Here is a 26543-nt window from a genome sequence, read left to right on the forward strand (position 1 = left end):
ATAAGCAGAACAAGAAGAAGCAGAAAAGCTTTGAAGTATGTAAGACAACAATGAATAATAATAACAAACAAAAGTCAATTAAATATATGAAAAAGAATATGGTATGGTGATTTGATCATGAAATTTGCACTTCCCAACAGAGTCACTACTTTGAATTTCCTCAGAGCAAAAATTAAACATATGGCAAATGTAACAAAGAAACAGAAAAGAAAAGTAAAGGAGATGGTAGTACTTGCTGGAAGTAATAAATATAGTATGAGAGAAGATATGAAAAGATTGTTGGAAGAAGTGAGAAAGAAAAGTGAGAGACTGAAACTTAATTTATTGAGATATGACAGTAGGATATGATAGCAAATGATTCAATATGTAGGCTATATAGAAGAAATTGATGCAGGATGGAAAAGATTTGTATAAGAGGAACAGACTGTACTTGAATGAATTTGGCATCAGGAGTGTGGAGAAATTACTTAGTGAGTTGAGGCCTGATGAAGAGTCAGAGAAACTAGATCATCATCATGAGTGGAACATCATGAATGTAAGTTCAGCCATGATATGCAAATGTGACATTGATATGAATGTCATTGAGCATGGTTATAAATCTGGTGAGGAGGCAGAAATGTAGGCTTTGGGTTCAGCCTTTTTTTGAGTATGCCTGGGGAAAAAGAGAAAGCTGCCAAACTGGGCCAAGAAGGCTGTAGATGCAAGTATGTGAAAAAGCCAGAGGGTAACTTGTTATATCCATATTCAAATGCCAGAAGCATCAGGAAAAAAAAGAGTTGAGTTGTTGACTTTGTGAATACATTTTGGCTTAAGATTATTGGCACTAGTGTAACCTGGCTATCAAAGTCAGATACAGTAATGGAATTGAGAATAAAGGGTATAATATTTTTAGGAAAGACAGAAGAGGTAGAACAGGAGGGGGGGAGGAACACTACTAATGATATCAGATGAGTTGTGTCCAGTTAGGGTAGAAACTCATAAAAGCAATAATAATGTTCCATGTAGCAGTGAGTTTAAGGCTATGGGAAGTCAAAGCTTAAAGGACAAAATATGTGAAGTGTTGCTACAGACCTGGTGGTTCAAGCTGCTGTAAATGATACATAGCCAAATTACCTTGATAGGTATGAAGTGAGTAATCATTATGGGTAACTTAAATTATCCAAACAATGATTGGACAAAAGAGAAATCCCATGATAATGAATGAAAATTTATTGAGCTGTTGCAAGACAACTTTCTCAAACAGTATGTGAAAGATGGAACTCAAGATCAAAGAGTATTAGATTTAATCATAGCATCAGAAGGAGACTGACTCAATTAAGAATGTGACTGTTTTGTAACCAGCAACAGTGATCACTGTGTATTGACCTGGAAAGTAGCTACCATATGAATGCTTCAATAACCACTAAGGTGGAAATTATGATAAACTTAGTATCAGTTACTGAATAGAAAGGATATAAGAAATGCATGAAAAGCTTTGAAAAGGTGCTTAAATGAAACAGTATCCAAAGAGTAGTTCAAAGAACACACATGGTGGAAGTGAAGGTGAATATGCTATCATATTAAGCAAAAGATCCATAAGATGATGCAAAAGGAATATTGTGAGATTATTATTATTACTATGTAACATCTCCAGAGATGTCCAAAGACTCGTCGAGAGAGGACACCTACTCCACAACTCTCCATCAACTACAGTCATCATTTACACCAATACCATCTACTGCTGACCACCACCACTAGTATTTTCACAGACAACCACAAACATCCATGCCCATGGTAGGATTCAAATCCACAGCCTTTAGGCTGGAGAGTGGATACGCTAGCCGCTCGGCCAACCAGGCCAGGCTCGATCAGGTTCAATCAGGCCAAGTCGAATGAGATGGAGAGGAGTTATGAAATACATATAGTGCAAGCCAGATTACAAGTATTGCACAGAAAGCTAAACTGGAATACTTAGCAGTGCAGGTCAAAGGGTACCCAAAAGAATTTTATTACTATGTTGCAAGTAAAAGAAAAAATGAATGTAGAAAACTAACTTTATTGAATACAGACAGTGCCCTTGTGTCAGAAATAGTTGAGATTGTTCAAATAATGCATGCTCACTTTGCTAAGATTTATCAACCAGATGCATGTAACATGGTGCACAGGGCTATCACTACACAGGATTAAGAGACAGAAGTGTATGAAAATGAAGTTCAAGAGCTGTTTCAAAAGCTGGATATGAATTCAGCAATAGGGATAGATGGGATATCAGCATATATATGATAAAGAAATGTCCAGCCAAATTGACTTGGCACTGGACACATTATTATTATTATTGCATGGACACCTCCATGGAGTGCTAAGACTCATCATTGGAGATCCAAACTATCCACACAATATCTATCTTACCATTTCTTGAAATGATTAACAGACAAAGCACTCACAACTCACTCAGGCAACCTATTCCATTCATTCACCACTCTCCAGGTGAAAAATCTAGTACGTTTATGCTGTTGCTAACAATACTCTTACCCGCCTTCCAGGGATGACTTGGTTTGCTTTCTCTAGCCAAGTCTGATACATTTCTCCTGCATCAATCCTATAAAAGTCTTTAATTAATTTAAATGCTTATATCATATCCCCCCCCCATTTTAGGCCTATTTGCAATCCAAAACCTTCAATCTATCTTCATAGATAGCACTCCACAGACCACTCATCATCATCATCTTGGTCACTCCCCTCTGGTTCCTCTCCACCACTTCCTCATCCCCCCAAAAAAACCCAGGTGACCAGACCTGAGTGCAGTAATCCATATGTAGTCTAATCAAGGCTTTATAAAGAGGAATGATAACTCCCTTATTGCTGCTTGTTAGTGTGTTCTTCAATAACAGTAATCCTGTCAGCTACCATAGCAATATGCCCTCTAAATTTCAACTCTCTATCTACTGCTACTATCCCCAAATCCCTAGCTTCATCAATTTCCTGGACAGTTCCCTCAATGTGATACACAGCTTTTATCTTTATATCCCAAAATGCATACTTTACACTTTTCCACATTAAATTGACACCCATTATGTTTCGCCATACTGTTTGCCTATTTAAATCATTCTGCAAGTTCTCTACATGACCTTAATTAACTATTACCATACCCAACTTTGCATCATCAGCAAACAACTGAATATCTTCCTTCAAGTTATTTCCTATATCATTTATGTACAAATTAAACAGCGGTGGTCCAAACACAGAGCCCTGTGGCACACCATTAGTCACCTGCCTTCTCCTGGGTTCTGCTCCTGCATATACTATTTTTGGTATCTGTCCATCAGCCACCCTTTTTCACCAGTTTCCTATCCAACCCCATTTGTTGCAGTTCATGTAACAGAGTTCCATGTGGTATCCTATCAAATGCTGTTGCAAAATCCAGCAGCAGCGTCATGTAGCATACAGTGACAACTGAGTAGTCACTGTATTATAAAAAGTTGGTAGATTTCTAATGCATGACCGACCATTCACAAGGCTGTGTTGCCCTTTATAGAGTATCCACCCATTCCTGAATTCTCTTTTTGACCAACTTTCCCAGTACTTTTATCACCACTTCTGAGACACTGATTGGTCTATAATTTGCTGCTACAGACTTAGATCTTCCTTTATGCAAAGGAATTATTTTGCCCTCCTTCCACTCTCTTGGGACTTTGCCAGAGCTGAGACTCAAACAGCCTACTTAAAAGCATCACCAGATCCACTGCACATTCTTGTAAAATGTGAGCCAATATCACATCCAATCCCATAGCTGTATTTACATTCCGATTTTGCAATATACTAAGTACCTCCAATTATTCAATTTCTGTTCTTACATCAGCCCTATCACCTCTGGCACAACAATATCTTCACTTGGATTAAATACCCTTGCAAAGTGGTCACGCAGTAGCTCAACAATTCAGTCTGCCTCTGATACTTCTCTACCATCTGCACCATTAAAATTATTCTTCCACAGTTAATCGCTCATTAAATTTATCCTTCCATAGTTATTCTTCCTCCTACTTGTCACATAAGGAAAGAACTTTTTGGAATTTCTTATGACCTGTTCAGCTAATTTCTTTGTCTGATAATCTGATTTTGTCTTCCTTACCAAGCAAGGCACCTTTCTTGCCTAATCCTTGTACAGTTCATGAGTTAGCTGGTCCCCTTTCTCCTTATATAGCTGGTCCCCTTATATACTCTCTATAACAATTTCTTTGTTTGCAGCTCATGCTTAATGATACTACTCATCCAACTCCTACCTGATTTACCCTCCTGACCTTGCATATACAGTGTGATATTGCTTCCTCCTGATATCCTTGACTATCCCCCATGCACTCTGAATATGTTTTCCTTGCAGATCTTTATGTCATGGTACTACTTCAAGCTGCTTCCTAAGTGTATCATAATCACCTGCCTTGTAGTTCTACATATACTCCTCCCTTCTTAACTAGAATTTCCAAATGTTTTCTACCTTCCAAGTCAAGACCACATGATCACTTTCTCCAATTGAAGAAACTGCTACATTGAATGAACATTGACATGTAAGAGTCATTTTGTCTCTTTACAAGGCCCTAATATAACTGCACCCAGACTACTATATACAGATTTGGTCCACTGGGTTCCAATGAGATAAAGAAGCTGAGGAAAAACTGCAAAGAAGAGCAAACAAAGACGATATTGGGATTACGGAATGTAGGGATAAATTGAGAGTATGTGGAGTGCAGACACTGGTAGACAGGAGAAAGAAAGAGAGTTATAGGATATCAGTTGATGAAATTTTTCATTATACAGGAGGTGCGGAGAGGACAAATAGGGAGATCTATGGAAGTTATGTTATGTTTGTTTGTTTTTAAGATAGGGTTTAGGGGTAAATTTTTCTTTCACAGAGCAGTAAGTGAGTAGAATAGTTTGCCTGTTAAAATATTGAATGCATCCAGTATGAATGAGTTTTAGAGAAAATATGACAGCTGTGTGGGTGATCTACAGCATCCCTTGATGAGTCCATGACTCCATGAAGGTCTTGGATAATAAAGATAATAATAAAATTCTAGATGTCTGGAGCAATTACTTTGAAAGAACTAAATGAAATAAGCAGTGAAAGCACAGAGGTAGAAAACATTCCAGAGAAATGCAATCAAAGTACACATCAATACTTAAGGTAGAAAAAGTCATCAAAAATCTGAAATGTGGAAATTGTGAAGAGAAAGCTTGGAGAAAAATAAGCTGGGTTCATGCCAAAGAAAGGTTATCAGGATCAGTTTTTCACTTTAAAACAAATAGGTGAGAAATCATGAGAATATACATACAATCTGTATTTGAGGTTTATAGATCTATAAAGGGCAGATGAAAGGTGGCAAGTGAAGGGTTGTTCAAAATGCTACTGTTATATGGTGTAAATGGGATGTTATATAGGGCAATATGCAGTCTATATTTGAGTTGTAAGTCAGCAGTTACAAAAGAAGATGCAGGGAGATGGTTTAATGTTAAATTAGGCGTGAGACAAGGATGCACATTATCTCCACTGTTATTCATCATCTATATTGATCCCATTATGAAGGAAAGTGACATTTAAATCTGATATCAAAATTGGAGATATATATATATATATATCAACTTTTTACTTATGCAGGTGATGTTATATTCCTAAATAAATCCAAAACATATCTGTAGAATTCCCCAGCTAAATTCAATAAGTGCTGTAATAAATTTGGTATGAAAATCAGGAGGTATGGAGGTTTTTGCAGACAGGATAACAGGAAATAGACCCAGAGGAAGACCAACATCTAGATGAATTGATTCAGTAAAAAGTGCCTTAGAAGACTGAAATATAAGATCTGACAATACATTTTATTCCTAACAGATTAATTCAGAAGAAAAATGTCTACAGGAAGTTGTAAACTATTCATGTAGCACTAACATTATATCCTGTATCTTCGCTAGGGATACATATCAGGAATTTGATGATGAAATTATTAATTGCAAAATTTCACTGGCTCAAAATTCATAAATGCACTCCCCACTTCTTCTAAACACATATTCAACTCACTCAACTTGTTTGATGACCCAACATTCCTTCCTATACCATATGATATATAATTCTCCATACCTACCCTATTTGTATATCAGAAAAATCACCTTTTTCAGATGAAAATCCTGTTTTTCTCTTGAAAAAATGCACGACAGTCTGGAAGACTTACTGTATAAATGAAATATAACATTAATTTTCAACTGGAAATTATATAAGTAAAAATATACAACAGTTCAAACAGTTGCAAAAAAATTTATAAGAAATGTTAAAAAACCAGCACCTTAGAAACTTATATTGCTATTTAATTTATAGTGAGTAAATATCCAACCTCCTCAGTCATATATCAATTGGCAGATAAGATCAAATATTAGAATGGAACAAAAGACAAAGTTGGTGCTAAACCCTTCCCCACAAATAAAGTGAGGAAACTAAACCTATAATTGTATTCTATTTAATAGGTAGCAAGTAATAAATATTACAAATTCAATAATTTTATACTATTGTTAGATGCAGTTCAATAAACGCATCAGCAGTATTTGAAAAGTTCATGAACAGACATAGAGGTGACAGATGAATCGACAAAATGATTTTGGCATTCTGACCTTTCATCACTGATATGATGAAGGTAAGTAAGCCAATCTCATATGGAGGTAGCATGGTTTTTCTCCTGGAAACTTGGGTTTTCATCCCACATACAGACAAATCAGCCTTCAGTACACAGGCAATTTACAGATAAAAAATACTGTTGCTGATGATTGGAAGTAGATGGCATTGATGGAGTAGGAGAATTAAGTAGTAGTGGAGAAGATGAGATATATTTAGCGAAGAAGAGTGCCCTCCAACGATGAGTCCTTGGACTCCCTGGAGGTGTCACATAATAATAATACGAACATATGAAAAATGTCATAATCATCTGTGAAGTAGTTTTTGTTGAATAGCCCATTAGAGCAAGTTTGTCGATACACTTTTTAAAAAAATGGAAAATAATGCGCATCATGACATCAAACATTTCATAAAGAAAAGTATGACTCCAAATGAATTAAAAGTGACATGGATCAAGGAAATCTCCTTTCTTTTTAATGGTAAAAAGGTGGGCAGTTCTATTTAAACAGGCAGAGAGACTTGGAAGATAAGAGGATCCTTGCAATGATAAGAGGACCTAGCTTGATGTGCAATAGAATCATTTAAGTAGCTTGATTAGGCAGCTTGGTTTGTGGAAAAGTATTTGAATGACCTTTGGGAATTACTGTTGAAAACTAAGACTGGCAAGATTTTCTCCATTTGATGACTGTCCACAGAAACAAAGAAATCACTGAAAAAATCCACACTAAAGTGTTGAAAGACAAATAAATTAAATTCCACAAGATTGGTGAGGTTACGGGTATCTGAAATAATGGATGCACCATATCCTAACTCAAGAATTGAACATGTCAAAGATGTCCCCAAGGTCTGTGCTACATTTGCTAACACAGGAAGAAAAACACATTCAACATCAAATTTGAAAGAGTTTGGAGTTTTACAAAGAATGTATCCAATTTTCTCAGGAGATGTGACTACTGATGAGACTTGAATCCACTGCTACAAACCAGAGAAAAAGGAGCAGTCAAAATAATGAAAACATCCCAAATCCCAAAAAATTCTGAAGAATGCAAAGCCAGTTCCATGAGATAGCATTGTCATGACATCACTCTTCTAGGATTCCAAAGAGGATAATAACTACACTAACCTTCTACAACAATTATAAGAAACACCTTCATGAGGAAAAAGTCAGGAATGGCCAAGAAAAAGACACTGGTTCATCACAACAATGTACCAGCTCACACATCTGCATTGAAGTGGCCAAACTACAAATTTTACTTTGAATCGTTGCTGCCTTCCCCATATTTGGCTGATAGACTTCTTCGATATTCCTGAAACTCAAAAATTTCTTGGCTGGAAAGAATTTTTGTTGGATGAAGAGGTTATTGCAACAGCAGGATTTTTTGCAGACCTCAATGAATCAACTATAAATAACAATGGTATAATCATGGGCTGCTGACTTTCATATCTAGCCTATCCTGGCATAAACATGTCAATAGTTTCTTCAGCCTGCCAAAATCTTGGTATTCTTTTTTGTTCTAAACATTACTTCTCTTCTGCTCAACTCTTATAAAACTATATAAATCCCAAATCTGCCAGATTTGGGATTTATATGGCTTTGAAATATTATTCTCACATTTGGAGTGGCACATGAAAAACCTCCCTCAGAATGCTAGATTATATCCAAAAGAGAGTTATCTGCTTAATATTCCTCTCTCAAAAAATTAACTTCTCATTCTCTTCTTTCATTCCATATATCTCTTTCCTTTTGTTGACCTGGTTGGTCGGCCAAGTGATTAGCATACCATACCTACTCTGCAACCAACAAGCTGTGGGTTCAAATACTGCTGTGGGAATGAATGTTTGTGATTGTCTTTAGGTAGGAGATGAAAAATTTCATTGTCTAGTGCGAGCCCACCATCCTGCTTATTGGAGACCTGAAGTGTCGACAAAGTTCCCCATTTAGTCTCTAGAGCAGGGTTTCTGGACTATGTAAAAAAATTAATAAATACAAAAAAAAAAAAAGATTGAATTAATAAAAATAGATAAAAGTCTTTAGCTCAGTGTACTATAGTTTACAAAAAAAAAAACTTTCATGGATGGGAGGTACATAAAAAGTCATCCCCATATTGTTTTTCCCAATGAATATAACATCTGCCTTTCAAGAAACAGCAGATTTCTTTCTTCTCTCTAACCACGTGTCCACACACAATGTTATAGTTATAGTTATAGGTCTTGAGACCTTTTGTGTGGGTATGGGAGGGAAAGGAGTGATAAAAACTAATAAATGTTAATAAATAGCTCTGCTTTCTTTGTTTAATAATAAATGTTAATTTTACTGAATAAATATTTCTTTTATATAATTCATTTGTTTTAGAAGCCATCATACTGCTCATGATCTGTCATCTTACAACTGTGCTCTAATGTCCATTTTACAACAATAATTTTTAGCTAATAAGTATTAAGCAAGAAGTAAGAAACCAGGTTATTTCTCATTATATATGCAGTTAGTTTCCATGTTAAGTCATAATAATGAAATACCTGCATGAAAGTGCAAAAAAAAACAATGAAATAATCATGCTCACAGCCGAATGTAGCCAAGTTTTAGTTAAATACAGCAGAAACAATTTAACTTCTTCAAAGATTGTAAAGGAACAAGTCTTGGCTATCAAATATAAGTGTCACTTGAATATGTATAGATATACAGGCTTAGTGTTGGTAGTTATTCATAAATGTATTTCACAGTATAAATAACACCAAAGAAAAATAAATAATTTATTTATTGTACTTAATAAATATAATTACTGATACTGGCTTTCCAACAAGCATCTGCAGAGGAGCATAAATTACATTTTTGTAATTGTAAAAGGTGCCAGATAAAAAAGAAGTCAATTCAGAGAAATGTGTTCTTAGAATGACAGCCTTCCAGATTTTTTGCAAATTAACACAGCTCTACTTGTTGAGGTTGGGCTTCATAGCTGATGCTGATTCTAGCAAGTTCAATAAATTATTTATTTTCATTTGTTGCTGTTTATACTGTGAAAAATGTTATGAAGCATCTTGAACTGGACTTAACACATAGTGAATGAACTGTTGTGCATGCAAGTACATCATGCTAAACAACTCCTCCAACAAACATCTAAGTATTTGAAGAATTGTTTGTATTATTATTATTATTATTGTTCCGGGCAACTCCAAGGAGTCGACAGACTCATTGAGGGAAGCCCTAACATCATGTCAAGAACAACTATTCGACATTCACACAGTATCTATCATACCTTGCTTTGAACTCATTCACGGGCGTAGCACCCACAACAGACTCTGGAAGCTTATTCCACTCATTCACTACTCTCCAAGTAAAAAACTAGCTCTAACACCCCTGCTAACCACGTTCTTGCCCAGCTTCCATGTATGGCACCTAGTCCTCCCACCGCCAGTCCTATTCTCAAAAATATCTTCTGGATCAATCTTATAGAAACCCTTCGGTAATTTGAATGTCTCAATCATATCACCCCTCTTTCGCCTATCGACCAATTTCTGCAACCCACAAATCTTCAACCTATTCTCATAAGGTTCATTCCACAGACCTGCTATCATCTTGGTCACTCGTCTCTGGATCCTCTCCACTTCCTCCCCATCACGAAGAAACCCTGGTGCCCATAACTGGGCACAGTTATGGGCACCAGGGTTTGATAGTATGATATTAATCAATAAAAGCGCTCTGAAGAATACTACAAACAAGCAAAAAATTACTACTATTTATTTTGGAAAAAAAAAAAAAAAAAAAACAGGTCTAGAAATCACATAACTGATGAAATCTGTCACATAGACTTTCATGAATGATGTAATGAAATACAGGTCTGTATCTTCTAACGTAAGAATCTTAAAATATATACACAATAAAATGAATATCATGTAGACAAAATGGAATTTTAAACAGTTTATTCTAAATACTGTAAACAAAAGAGTTGATGATTAATACATACATATCAATGTATCATAAAAAAAGTATCTATTGAAGCAATCCTAATCACCTCGGAAAAATTGACAAAATAATCATAATGAACCTTCAGAAAGTTTAAACATTTGATAATTAACAGATTTCTTTAAAAATTTAATCAACAGCTTACTATAAAGAATTTTTTATTATTATTCTTTAAATTATTATTATTATACAAGAATATTTTGATTTTAATTAAATAATACTCAGTCACTACAAAAATTTTAAATTCAACTCAAATATAAAACTTAAAAGGAAATTGATGCACAGTAGCTTACCTAATAATGGAGTTTGTACTTTCTTGTTTGGTGACTGTTATCAGAGGTAAGTTAGTAACTGCTGGGTACATTCTTTGTGAATGCTCAGAAGGTGTGCAATCTACAGGATCTCTATAATGATGTGCAATAGAATCATTTAAAGTAGCTTGATTAGGTGGCTTGGTTCGTGGAAAAGTATTTGAATGACCTTTGGGAATTACTGTTGAAAACTTAAGACTGGCAAGATTTTCTTCATTTGCAACATCTCTAGAAATGCTAGATGAAACTGTTGGATATGACACTGGACGCTCTGCTCCACAATTTATTTTCAATAAAGACGGTACACAAACACTGCCCAACAAACTTTGGCCAGTTGAACTGGTGACATCCAATTGCCTATTATTTAATTGCATTACTTCTGAATAACTAGGTGGTGGTGATGGACCACTACCAATGATTTCAATAAAATTTGAAGGGCATACACCTACTTCACCTTCATCAGTCTCTGCTTCATACCAATTCTTGTTCAACTGACGGATAAGAGTTACTGTATCACCTTCTTTAAGACTAAGATCACCTTCCATTTCTGCTTTAAACTCATATAAAACCCGACCATAAGTATCACAAGGAAAAAAGTATTCTTCAGACTGTAATGACTGATCAGAGTTTGAATTTGCTGAAGTAGATATACATGGACAATCAACAATTATGTCAATCATTTTCGTAGGAAATATTCCAAATCGTCCATCAATTTCTCCCTCTGTCCACTGACTATCTAAATGACGAATCAGATTAATTAATTCTCCTTCCTTAAATGACAGTTCAGTAGGATTTTCTGCCATAAATGAAAATAATGCCCGACCATAAGCTGCAATACCACTGTTCAGACTATCATATCCAAATTGGCTGACATTGCAGTATATATTATTATTTTGTCTATCCTGAATAGCATTACTGCTTACACCATTAAAAAAAGGTTTTAATTTATCACAGGTTTCTGAGGAAAGTTTATCTGTCACACCTTGTAGAGCTGAATTATTCTCTATTTGAGAACTGTCTGTGCTATCTAACAGCGTAACAAAACTTGCTGGAAATGTTCCACATCGATCATCACATTCACCCCTGTATGTATGAAAAAAAAAAAGAATATTTTAAAATAACTCTCATCTAAGATAAATTTAAACTATATATTTATTATCTATAGAGTTATCATAATCAGTCAAATGACACTCGAATTATGAACAATGTTTATCAGTGCTTCAGGATGGTCAATCTTACTACTGGTAACATAAAATTAATTTTTTTGTTGTCGTTTAAACTTAAGGTTAATTACTACTTAATTTATATCATTGATTCCTCCATAATCATTAATTAACTAACAAGACAAATGCTAAAAAGATTCATCTATTTATTGTGCATATTTCCACTGGTGGAGGATTGACTCCTGCAGTAGCGAGGATTTGGAGAAGAGGTAGCCAAAAGCATGCCTGCCTCAAGAAGTCATTCTGTCTCATACTTTAATTCAACACAGAAGAGGTTGCAGAACCTATAACACACTGGTGCTATGTTTAGTCAAGGATTAAGAGAGAAGAAAACTACTGAGCTGGAAGTTGCAGTTGTTTAAGGTACACCATGAAGAATATTGTTCTAGAATATACAGTTGCAAGAAGACTATGCAACTACTAGGCTAAGAAATAGATTCTGTAGACCAGGGGGTCGCCAAACTTCTTTGGCTGTCGACCCCTTCAAGAGTTTCTCGACTTTTTATCAACCCCCTCTATTTTACTATTACGTAATTATAATAGGACAAGCAAAAAAGACACTTATGTGAGATTTTAGATTGTTTATTTTATAGTTACAATGTTTCTTGTATGTATAATATAGTATATATATTATTATATTGCTTAACGTCAAAGGGATACGTTTTTGTTTTTGACATCCTTCTTAACATTACATATTTGATAGGAGGGATAAATAATATAGAAAATTTAATTTAGATAACAAAATAACAATAATACAATCTTCCTATAGGTATATATAGGATGTACAAAATTACAGGCCTGCTCAACACTTCAAACTAGAGAAGTTGGGTTTGTGAATGAATAACGATTGAATTATAATATGTATGTTGATGAATTTTAGAGCATTAACGCTCACTTGTATGTCGATGTGCAAAAATGAGACTGGGATCGAATATGTGTAAGTATAAGTAAATAAGCAACCACGCACGTGTTGCAATCTCGCTCCCGCTGCGTCGCCAGGTGGGAACCACCGACATCCGTTTATTGGTAAATACATCATTTTTACGGTAAATACGGGATCGAATACGTGTAAGTATAAGTAAATAAGCAACCACACACATGTTGCAATCTCGCTCCAGCTGCGCTGCCAGGTGGAAACCACCGACATCCGTTTATTGGTAAATACGTCATTTTGGCCTACATGATGAGCCTTCGTAACTGTTTTCATGACCTTGCTCCATCTTATAGGTCCTATTCATGTCACTGTTCCCAGGATTCACTGTTAATTGCGTTGTCATTCAGGATGGAGGTAATCCAAGTTAACCGAATTAAATATTACCCGTACAATGATGTCTTATATTTTTCTATCGACCCCTAACAATGTTATATCAGCCCCTGGGGGTTGATATCGACCACTTTGGTGACCACTGTTGTAGACCATCAGTATATCCATACAGATGTTCTACAGAATTTTGTTTGTTAATTTAGTGTAAAGTTAAATATTCTGTTCCAAATTACCAGATTTGATTGTTGGTGTATTTATACTGTGAGATCTGCACAATTAATTGCTTGATTAATTAACTGATCGATTTTTTACAAATAATAAAAAGTTTTAAAACTTCCTTCAATTTCAATAGTTAACTCAATGAAGCTGCCCTTCATTAGGATGAAATACTGTTAGAAGCTTTGAATGGGAAAGACTGTGTTGACATACTTCTTGGTTTACTACCAGGAAGCAAGTCCACACAATTATCTACCATTTATCATGACTAATAAGAGAAGTGAGCAGTTTCTTGGAGCTTCAAAGCCACCTACTGAAAAAGATAAGAAACAGCTAATACAGTATATCACAAACACAAGTAATGGAAAACACGTATATTTTTAAGCACTTTGTTGCAACATGAATGGCACTTGTATATTTTAGAAAGGATCTTAGAGTCAACTCTCATTATAGCAAGCTCCACCATAACAAAGTACTGAAAAGTCCTAACTAAAGCCCCCATAGGTATAATGCCATGCTTAAAAAAAAAAAAAAAGAAATATAGCAAACTATCCAAACTGTTCCTGTCTCTACAGTCTGTACAATGAAAATCAGCTGTATTATACTTATCATGTAAATATTAAATAGGTGAAATCAACTTAAAAAGCATTTTTAACTCTTTGACATTGTTGCTCTTAGGCAACATGACTTTACAGTTGTTCTATTCTCATGCCAATATGGATTTCACCCAACTGTTGTCATTATTGTTTCCAGGCAACATTTGTCTTCATGGATGCACAGTGAAACACTTTTTTTTGAACCACAAAAGAGGTTCATTTTTGCAAACAAATGGTAGTTGGATGGAAATGAGAACAGAACACCTGTAAAGTCATTTTGCCTGAGAACAACACTGTCAAATAAAGAGTTAAGACATGCACTGTTCATATTTTGGAAACATTTAAAAAGCAGATAATTACTTTTTAAATGTTTAAACATAAGAAAAGCTAAGTATCAAGCTAGAATGCATGATTTGTGCTATCTTGAGATATAAATTTAAGACATGCATTGCACAAGTCTGGAAATATAATTTTTAAATGTTTCCAGAAAATTAAATTCAGTAAAGATATTACTGAATTTAATTTTCATGCATAGTTAAATGAACTGTCATGGCAGAGGACAATGTCTATCTAGATTACAGGATTACTACAAAACTGAGCTTTTTAGAAAGCTCAGTTTTGTAGTAAAGATAAATTTTTAAAGATAGATGATATTCATTCTTAATTTCTGGATTATCTGCCTTCAACTCACGAATCTCAGGATGGCTACAAGCAAGAACGAAACTAGATTTATTAAATTTTAATTTATGTTCCACCAATACCAGTCTATCTTGATAAACCAAATTAAGAAAAATATCAGGTGGTTACTAATTAATTTATATGAATTTCACACTGAAAATGCTATGCAATATGAAAAATAAAACTTGGCAAGTCTTCTGCAAGTAACATAAGCCTTAATTAACTTGAAAAAATGAGTTAAACTTGAAAAGATTTTTTTAAAAACTATATTTATCTACACTGGGATGAATAAAGAATATAAAATGGAGCATGTGTATTATTATAAGAAAAATAATAACTCTGCATATAATAGTTGAAATTATTCAACAACCTCAAGATATGTTGCTAGCATATAATCAGTTCATGGGATTGTAGCAAATTACAGGTACATTTCATACTATTTACTTTTATCTTCCCTCTCTCTCTCTCTCTCACACACACACAGCTTTAGTAGTCAGCTACAATTAGTAAGCACCAATATTTTCTAAAAAAGTGCTTTGCAACCAGTGTAGCATTATTTTCATAGATACGGCAATTGCAAAAAAACAATGTCATAACACATGGAATGATTTATAAGGAAATACCTGTTAAAATGTGTTATTTTAGTGAATGCTTTTATTCAGTAAAAATCATTATCCTACCCTGATATGTATACTATGAAAGCGCAACACAAAATTTCATTATTATTTATAGCCATCAACAATTTCCTTCTAAATTAATCTTATTTCTGAGGTTTTCAATACTGTCAGCTATTACGTTTTGGTCTTCTAGGATATGGCATCAATCCATCTAAATCTTGATTTTCCTCTGTGCCTTTCATCTGCCATTCTTATATCAAACATCTGTTTTGCTAATCTTTTCTTTCTGATTTTCATCCTGTGTAAGTGATTGATCAGAAATATTTTCAGGTATTTTAACCAAAATATTTTACATGTTCTACACGGTTTGCCACTGAGAATTTAGTCATATACTTCATATTCTTGCCTATTTGATGTAACAGCAACAAAATTTTCAGTAACAAATTTGTACCACATTTGTTGTAACAGTTATTCAATGCAGTTAAACAATTCTTTTAATAAATTTATTTAAAAACATAACATCTGCATTAAAAAAAAAAAAAAAAACGAGGTTAATATCTTCAATTTTAATATCAGGTTTAATATCACTTTCCTTCATATTCTGATCAATATATAATTGTTAATGATATTTCATGTGGATTGACTGAGGATCTTTAAATGTTTGCCAATGATGCAAAGTTAGGTAGAATTATCAGGAGTGGTGTGAATGTTAATTCTCTATAGCAGAGATGGAGCACTTCACAAATCCTGAAATTTTAACAGAACACCTTGGTCAGAATCAAGTATCATCAGCCTTGTATTCAATGTAAAGCTAAGTGCACACTATCGCCGCAGCAGGCTGTATCGCATCGCAAAAATGTGACAGCACACACACTACAGGCATGCCGGGCCACAGCACAATGCAATGACCTTGCTTGTGACCGCACGTTTCCTAGAATAGATACTGGTGTACTTCACTTGCACTCGGAGATGTCGAAAACAGCAGGTGGCTGTCAGCCAGCAGCTGAATCAAGGCCAGTGTGTGCTGGTCTTAATAGCACAATCCACACACAAAGTGAGGAGCTCCTGATTTTCAAACATGTTTGAACTTGTCACAGCATTTAAAACCATTCCAGGCTCATATTAATTTTGATAATTTTTCACAGAACACTTATTCACTTTTCGTGGAACACCAGTGTTCTGCAGAACATAGTTCGGGAAATGCTGCTCTATAGGACGATTTGAATAGATTTTTGGCTTGGAGAAATGAGTGATATTACAATTTTAATATTAATAAATGCAAGGTGTTACACTTTGTGATACAGAGATATAAGGCTACATAGCATATTGTGGAGCTGTACTTCAGGAAGAGTGAAATTTGGGATCTTGAAGTGATGGTAGACAGGGAACTGACGCTATAAGGGCACACTGCAAGTGTTGCAAAGGATACACATTGTATTGCTACTATGATAAAAAAGTACATTAATATGTAAGAATAAGGAGATGGTGGTGGTGCCTCTATATAAGACATTGGTCAGACTGCACATGGACTATTGTACTGAGATTTGGTCACTTATTTTACATTGCGATGTGGAAATACTAGAAAGAGTCCAAAGATGGATGAACAAAGTGATATCAGGACTCTGGAATGTTGGTTATGAAGAGCATTTGAGGGAATGTGGATTACAGAGGTTGGCAGATAGGAGGAAAAGAGGAGATATGATAGAGACCATTGAGTTCGTTAAGGGATTCTATCAGATTAATACAGAAGGAATTATAAAAAGAGTGGATGTTAAGATGGAAAAAATTAGAGGCCATCTGCAGATGTTGTATAAAGATGCAGTGAAGAAGTTTTAGTGGTTAACATCATATTTCAGGCATACACCGCTACCACCAAATGATCCATTCTTCTGCAGATATTGATGAATGCCTCATCTGAAAACTAAACTGAAAAAGTTTAGTTTGACTTAACTGAGTGCTTTTTTCAGAAAAAGCACTCAGTTAAGTCAAACAATACACAATGGAATACTGTTTACAGGCTCCAAAAATGATTGTAAGAACTAGACAGTGTTGCAATTACTCACAGCTGAATGATTCTATGGTTCTACTCATCCATGAGTGATTTTGCTTAAAATCACTCAAGGAATCAACCATTTGGGAGATTTCTATTGGGCATTCTGCATAATAAAATAAAATAAAAATTGTTTATTGTTGAATTAGACTGTGACAATCTGTCATGGCAACAACAGGATCCATATGTGCATAGCACTCCACTTTTATTTTTTACTGATATTATCAAGAAATGTTCTTATTAATTAACTTTACATCATCAAAAATTACAGGTGTTATACACATGCTGAAGGTTCGTCTTTCAGCCTGCTATGTGCTAAAATATGAGTGATATAGTGTGTTGCTTGAAGGGTTTTTTTTTTCAATCAAACCTGTGTAACCTATAACATGTTATTACTATGGCTAGACTAAAGGCTAGATAATCTGGATATCCCATTAAACAATGGGATATCCAGATTGCTGTACTGATCAATGCTGTACTGTAATGCTGTACTGATCAAGCCACCTACAAGCCTCCAAAATAAGGAGGGTTGTGGTGGGCTACAGATGGATGATGAAAACTGTCTAACTTACCTAGCTCCTAATCTAAATCAACTGTTAATTTAAATTTTCATTCATAAGAAACATTTTCAATCTATCATGACCTGCTATAATGCAATAAAATTGATTACCAGTCATCATTCATATCTAACTGCACTATTAATAATTATTTTTTAAAGTATATATCTAATACCTCTAGTGTATAATGCAGAATATAAAACTATGTGTGGAGAATGAATGAAAGGTATAAATTATAATGATTAAGATCTAATACAGACAAAGAGAAAAGGCTGAAATATTAACTATAAATTTCTAAACATGGAAACTATTTGAAAGTTGTTGGACATAAATAATCTAGTTCTGTTTACAGAACTAGACTATTAATTCAAAGAAACATAAAACTTATCTTCATATATAGAGAAATAGAAGTAAAACTGAGACTAAACATACCTGTACCAGTCCTTATCAATGACTTCAATAACATTTATAATTTCTCCTTTTTTAAGATCCATCTCATCTTCCAGCTGAGCCTTCATATCCATTTTCACCCTCACTTTAAAAGAAACTTTTTTGGGAATATCAGCTATTTTCAACTTAGATGTATCCAATTTCCAAACATGAGTTAGGGGAAAAATTCCCTTCTTCCCTTCACACTCTCCTTGCCACCAGTTAGAATCAATTGGCTGATATCCAATAATAAGATTTCCTAGAGAATGAGCATATTAACAAAATTCAACTTTCCAAAATTGATTAAGTATTAAATTTTCACTATTAAAATGCACAAATTATAAAACACAAAAACCAATTTACTGTTGCTGTTTATCAAGTCACCACTGTATTAAATTTCTATTTAAATAGTAATATGATATGCATTATACTATTCAAATATAACAAGCAGTAAATTTATGCAATCATTTAAGAAGAAACAGCATTAAAATCAAATTTCAATTTAGAGGAAAATAATGGCATTATAATTTTCTGTACATTTAAAGGAAAATGAATGCTGTACTAATAACTTCCTATCAATGCTAGAATCAGTATTAACTCAAACTGGTTTTTCCAGATCTGTTGTGCAATAGCACCTTTAAACTTAAAAAAAAGTAGTTAATTTTGACATGTGATACTATGCCAATATAAAAATTGCATATTATTGATGAAAAACAAATCACTGAAATCCATAGGCATTCTGTGCTTAAAATATATACTTTTGGCTTTAGATTACTAATTACTTTGGCATTACTAATGAAATAAAAATACTCACCTACTTACTCACCAGAATGAATAATACATACAATGGAAATATTTCAATTTATGAATTATTTAAAATTTTATTCTCAAATTTATATTGTGGGAGAAGTATTAAAAAAAAAAAATCATTCTCCAAAACCATCTATTCTGGAGAGAAAAATGATGCAAGAGATCAGCTTTATCTTTAGGTGATGTTGCAATACTACCTTTTAAGTGATAAAGAGGCAGAAGCACTGATGTTCAAAAGCTGCACCCAACAGCTTTTGTTAAGGACAAGAAGGCTCAACTGCCATTTGCAGGTGGCAAGTTTGCTACATTTCTTTCAAAGTGAGACTCAACCCTGTTAAAGATAGATTTTCAAGTGTTATAGATGTCAGTATAGGCTATGAATGAAGTTGGAGTTTTTGTTTCAGACCACTTATATGAGGAGGAGGGGGGGGGGCTGAAAAGTTCTGATAAACACCTAGAAAAAAAATCATATTAAAGCAACTAACATAACCACAAGAAAGAACATATATGTTCTTTCTGAAGATATTGAAGATAAAGATATGTTCTTTCTTGTGGTTATATCAGTTGCTTTAGAACTGTTATATCAGAACTTTTTAGCCCCCCCCGCCACTCATAAGCTGTTTTCTTATTGTTTTTGTAAAGATCACAAGTATCTAGAGCTAGACAACAAAAATCACTTTCTATTTATAGCAATCCAACACACATACACAGAAAGAGAGATATACTACATTAATAATCACACTATCAATCATTTAGGCCAATAATATGAAATCTTCAAAACACTAACTCATACAGTCAAGGCTATATGCAGCTCTTCTGCAGAACTACCTTCACCACACTTTTTTCATCCTAATGTGACAACTTCCTATAAAAGATTGCTTACTTCTTCCCCTAACACACAAGACCAAAGCTCTACTGTTCCTATTCCATATGTCCAAGATACATCTGCAAAGATGCTAACACACTAAATAAATATAATCTTCACACTTTCTTGATGAGTCCACAATGAGTCCAAAGGCTTCTTGGAGAAGTCACATAATATATGGTAATATATTATGTGACACCCAGAGAGGGAAAAAAATATATTTATTAAATTCACTAGTATTTTGTTAGTTTTTCTAACCAGCATCATCATCAGAGCACAATTATAACTGTGATAGGCACACAACACTATAATTGAGGAAAACAATTTAAATTATAACTGACAATAGAACTAATGTCCTTACACAATGACCTCTATGGGTCGGATAACTACAAAGTAATTTAGAGAAGTCCAGCTATTAGGTCTTAAAATGATAGTCTCACAGATCTTCGGTAAATTAATGCAACCAACTACTTGTCAAGGTTAGGAGAACACTTCATAGCTGATACTGATTCTAAAAATAGTCTCTGAAACATATAATGACTTCTATGTAATCAAGATGTTTTCCTTCATCTGATCCCATGTGAAGGAGTATCCAGAGCATTGTCTGCCAATCCCAACTTGCCATACACAGATGTTAACTAATCTACCACTCTCTGTCCAAAGTAGGCCAATCACAGTTATAAATGTGCTCTGATGATGCTGGTTAGAAAACTAGTGAAATTTAATGAGTTTAATGAATATATTTTTTCCTCTCTTGGTGCTGTTTATACCATATACTATGAATCATCAGTGACACCTAAGCCTTTCTATATGCATAATGTTCAAACCACACATCAAACTGTTAACTGTAATCTACTCAGCAAAGGCAAAACTTCATTCTCTATCACAGCCTAAGTGTATGAAGTACCTGTGACTATTACTTGGCCAATATAGACAGATAAGATTCATTAACATCTGTCTTGGAGAACACAAGAATTCATTTGCTACCAGCACTATAAAAATTTAGAAAAATAGAAGAATAAAAGAAAGCTAATGTACTTGTACAGAAGTTGTCACAAGTCAAAGAGACCAATGTTAAAATCAGCAATAGCAATGGCACATACTCTCTCTCCAAACCACAAGTTGCATTATTTTACCTTTTTTTTTTTTTTCCAGGATTTGGGGTAGGGTGGGGTAGGGGACATTTTAAAATCAATTCTGACCCGACTGCTGTAAACACTTCTATTTATACAATGTCAGAGGGTGCCAAGCAGGGCCTTGAGGTCTTTTGTCAGTTACAATGAGAAATATTTCCTACATTCATTGATTGTCAAGATGCACAAGTGATAACACTTGTGTATACTGACAAGTAGTTGCTCTGAAATGCTGGTTAAAAAGTCAGCAAAATATTAGCTAATTAATAAATATTTCATTTATTATATATTGTTTTGGTGTTGTGTAATACCATTACAACATGATGAATAACTTCCTACACTTAAGTCTATCCACCAAGTAATATTTAATTCCACATGAATAAATTTGTTTTTCTCTCCATGAGAAATAATTCAGTTGATCAACGATGAGACCACAGATATTAGAAATCATAGAATACAGAGACCTTAGAGAATTAACAGATGCTTCATTAGCAAAACCATATTAAAATGATAGTACAGTAGAATCTGCTTATTGTGATCGCAGTAAAGGTGGGATAAGTTCTGTTCACTTGCCTTAGTATCCCATAATGCAAAGCACATTCATTTCGAATGAATTAAAAATAAAAATACACACCATTTAAAATGAATTAAAAATAATCAAAGTTCGAGTTATTGTTATCAAAATCCTCGAATGTTTAGCCTTTTGCATCTCAGAATTCTAAGAAATAAGGTTTAATCAGGAGAAAATTTGACAAAGAACATTTGTCGAAATCAGACTTTCTTGCTAATCTTCCTTTAATCCCCAGGCAAATGGAGGTGGGTAATCTTAATCTTCCATAAATCTTAATAAAGTGCTCGTTAAAACAACCCATGGCATTATGGCAGAAGCAAGTAAAAAATTTTCACTTGGCTATGCTACCAATTATATATTTGGTTTAATCCTTTATCCAAGTGTAAGCAAACAAAGTTTGCACCTGAAGTATGTTCATGACTGGGGCAACTCATGGTAAAGGTGGGATAAGTTCTGTTTTCACTTGCCTTAGTATCCCATAATGGAAAGCACGTCTCTACAAGGGATACTAAGGCAAGTGATCAGAACTTATCCCACCTTTACCATGAGTTGCCCCAGTCCTGAAAATACTTCAGGTGCAAACTTTGTTTGCTTACACTTGGATAAAAGATTAAACCAAATATATAATTGGTAAAATTTATCTTTTCAAGAAAAGCAAAGAATTTTGAGTGCTATGATAAGTTGCCCAAAATGAGTCAGCGTAGTTGCAGATGTATATTTAAATATTTCACAACCACTCTTGTATAAGATCTTAAAAAACATCAGCCATTGAAACTTCAGTTCTTACTAATGAGAACATGGATTGGAAGAGAGCCCAATCTGATAAGGATACTCAAGTTGAATCAGCATTAAAAATTTGGTTTAGTAACGTTCATGAAAAGAATGCTTCGATTAATGGGCAAAGAAAATTTCACCGCAAATTATGGATGATTTAACAGGTGGAAAAAGCGAGAGAATATTGTGTAAAAGCGTATTTATGGTGAAGAAAACAGTGCTGATTTTTTATTAACTGATGCGTGGATTAAGACCGAGCAGCCAACAATTATTGCTGAATATTCTTCCAAGGATATTTACAATGCAGAAAACAGGACTCTATTTTCGTGCAATGATTGAGCATACTTATTTGTTAAAAATGAAGGTACTGTACCAAAGGATTTAAATCTTCACAAGAGCGAGTAACAGTTCTTTGTTATGCTAATATGAAAGGTGAGAAATGAGAGCCCCTAGTGATTGGAAAAAGTTTTAATTGTCAGTGTTTTAAAGGTGTCAAAAATTTGCCTGTTGACTACTGTTCTAGTGCAAATGCTTGGATGACTAATGACATTTTCAACAATTGGTTAGTTAAGTGGGATCTTAAATTAAAGAACATCAAAGTAATTTTCTTGCCTTCGAACACTACATCATTAATTCAACCATGTGACCAACATACGAGCTTTTAAAGCTTATTATCGCAGGGAAGTTCGTGAGAGAATTATAGCTGAACTTGATTATATAAAAGCCCAATCTGATGCAAGTGCAATTGCAAAAAAGATTTCCCTTCTTGATGCATTGCATTTGGTAGCAATGTCATGGAAGCAAGTCTCAGAGAAGACTATTAAAAACTGCTTCCAAAAAGGTGGATTTTTTTATAGGTTTTATTTCTGGGAAAATTCCCATGCTGGATTTTTAAAACAGGTGGATTTTTTAAAACAAACTCTGAAACTCCTTCCGGAGAATTTGAATATCTTACAAATGAAATTTTTGATAAAACCCCAGACGGTATGTCAAAAGAAGAATTTGAAAACTGGTCGGATATTGATAACAACGATGAAGTGGTGGCTACAATGACAGTGTCGGAAATATGTTAAGCTGCTTCTGATGAAAACTTTAAACTAATAGAAGAAAGTGAACTTGATACAAGTATTTTAGAAGCTCCTCCAACCAATACCCAGATGTAAGAAGCTCTATGAATACTTCATCACGGTGTGTGTGCAATGTAGAGAGATAAACTTCGAAAGGCATTATGAGTATGGGCAATTTATTCATGAATTACTGTATTCAAACACACAATACTAGAAAAGTTTTTAAAATAAATTTTATATTGTAGATTATTAAAAAGTTGTTTATAACAATAAATTAAATTAAATAATGTTCATAACAATAAATTGAAATAAATGATGCAATTTTTTATATCCTTTGTTTAATGTTATCAGCCGGTTATTGTTATCGTTATCGAAAAGTGACTGTCCCAAAGTGATCACAATAAGTAGTGTCTCCTGTATTAGAAAGGAACTGAACATCATTAATATTCAGGAGTAATCAGATCTAATCTCAAATGTTAGTCATTGAAACAGAATGATTGAAGAAAAATTAGCAAAAGTATTCATTGCAAAAATGGCAAGAGAAGAACCAAGATCTATATGAACTGATGCAATCAGGATCATCATAGAAGACATAAAAATTTACCATATTAAAGACTGCAAATAACAGACAAATTTATAAGAACACTTTTGGTAAGAAACTAGTTGTTAAACATTACTGAAATATTACTGCATCCTGGTCCTCACAGGTAAGATAATGATAACATACAAAGTGATGCTACATGAAGTAATTTACTTCCTGAATTATATAAACTGACAACTTTTATAAATATCTAAGATAAAGTCTTGGGCACAGTAATTTATTAATGTAAGAAACAAACTCAAATAAAAATTTATTTGAGTTTGTTTAGACATTTTTGGTAGACATTTTCCCACTTAATGTGATATTAAAAATACAGTAACTGTAGAAAAAAAGGAAATTGAGATTTTAAAAAAATAAAAAAATAGAAACAAAGAAAAGCTAAGCATAACAAATTTAACAGAAAACAAGCCAGAAATATTGTCAAGCAACTATTAACCTATTACTGCCATGTATTTTAAGTACAACAAAAATGTCTAATTCAGAATCAAAATTACTATTACACAGGCCTAGAACTGATGGAGTTATGAGACACTGAAAATATTAAGACTAAACAATATTTACCTTATGTGACTTATCAAAATACTAAATGATAGCAGCAGTTTCACTATTTTTGCCTAGCGATAAATCAATGTCACATACATTGATTTACCACTAGGAAATAAATAAGAATTACACAATAACAAACATCTACCTTATACAGATGCTAATGTAATAACCAATCAGAACTGGGATATTGAAATGACAAACATCTACACAGAGTAGAGCCAGTATACTTAATGCTGATGCATCATGCAGAGCTTATATTTTTCTGAAAGTTATCATAGCAATTTTCAACAAATGAAAAAAAAATAAAAATAATAATATGTAGAAATACAATGATCCTGATGCAACAGAGAAGAGAAACTTTTTTGTTCTTCAAAATTGAAGAATGTCAGAGGGTGATTAATGTTATGATTAGATCAGATGATTAATTATGATTAGATTATATCAAAGATTATTTTTAAAATAAAATAAATGAAATCAAGGTAACTATGAAATCTTATGATTTGTTCAGAAATTATCTACTATTAAAAAGACATTAAATAATTTTCTCAAAAACAAAATCAGATACATATTGTAATAATATTTGTAAACTACTACTTTACTCATCACTATAAAGAAACAATACAAGACAAGATATAAAGAGAAATTATGAAACCATTTTAGGAGAAAAAAAATCAATTATAAATACAAGTTGAATTTATATCTGTATGATCACTTGATCAATTTTTAATGACATTTTAGTCTTCAAAATGCATTTTTTGAAGTCGTTAAATCAATCAGTTAACTATATATTAAGAATGTATTACCCTTTTCGAAAGAGAGATCTCCATCTTCTTGGGCAATAAAGTCACTGGTTGCAGCAAATATTTGTTGCCCTGGAAGAGTGGAAGGAACTTTAAGTTCCATTACAAAACTTGATGGAAAGTTGCCTTCCTGACCAGATGAAATTCCATATAACCATTGTTTATCAATTCTCTTCTGTACCTGGACTACATCTCCAATCTTTAATGACAACTCTCCTTCTAAATCAGTTGTGAAATTATAAACTGCCTTGACCACATGACCAGCTTCAATCAATGACTGAAATACATAAATAAATGATTCCTTATGTGTTTGACTTAATCTAAACAATATGAATACATAAATGTATTATTTATATTATTTATGTATAAAATTATGCCTATAATTATTATAATAAAATTATTATGAAACACTATCTTGAAAAAAAAATTAGACTGTACAAAAACAAGCAACTCTTAACCTGTTACTGCCATGTATTTAACTATTTAAAATCACCAATTTAAAAACTGTTTCCTGTTTTCTATCTTCACCTCCTGTGAGTGAATTGAATTATTATTACCTGACACTTCATGAACTCATTGCAGGAGGGCATCCTATGGTTCACTGTCACTGGAAGAACGACGGTACGTTGCGCCCTTTGATTGGAAAAGGCCTAAGTTTGATTCTCGTCACGATGGGAGGAATCTTTATATGGACTTTTTCAATCGAAGGTGAGTTAGCCAATCTCATATGGAGGTAGCAGGGTTTTTTCTCCCAGAAACTCAGGTTTTTCAATTCTGCATACAGACAAATCGGCCCTTCAGAACACACGCAATTTACAGACAAAAAAATACTAGCTGTGGTGG

At 33.7% G+C, this 26543-nt stretch overlaps 1 protein-coding gene across 1 annotated transcript in view; it reads right to left on the reverse strand.

Annotated features, from left to right (window-relative positions):
* The window catches only part of LOC150092270 (dynamin-binding protein-like), a 247536-nt gene extending 221246 nt beyond the window's left edge, over positions 1-26290 (reverse strand). The window contains exons 1-4 of the mRNA XM_090414833.1: positions 26258-26290; positions 25704-25977; positions 18537-18792; positions 10886-11986 (exon numbers count right to left, since the gene is read on the reverse strand). Coding sequence (XP_090270959.1) covers positions 10886-11986; positions 18537-18792; positions 25704-25977; positions 26258-26290 — 1664 coding nt within the window. The remainder of the gene's footprint in view (positions 1-10885; positions 11987-18536; positions 18793-25703; positions 25978-26257) is intronic.
* Between the last annotated feature and the right edge of the window lie 253 nt (positions 26291-26543).

The sequence above is a fragment of the Typopeltis vanoorti genome, chromosome 26 (assembly GCF_054136105.1).
Source record: "Typopeltis vanoorti isolate ZY-2024b chromosome 26, IOZ_Tvanoo_1.0, whole genome shotgun sequence".
NCBI classification, from domain to species: domain Eukaryota; kingdom Metazoa; phylum Arthropoda; class Arachnida; order Uropygi; family Thelyphonidae; genus Typopeltis; species Typopeltis vanoorti.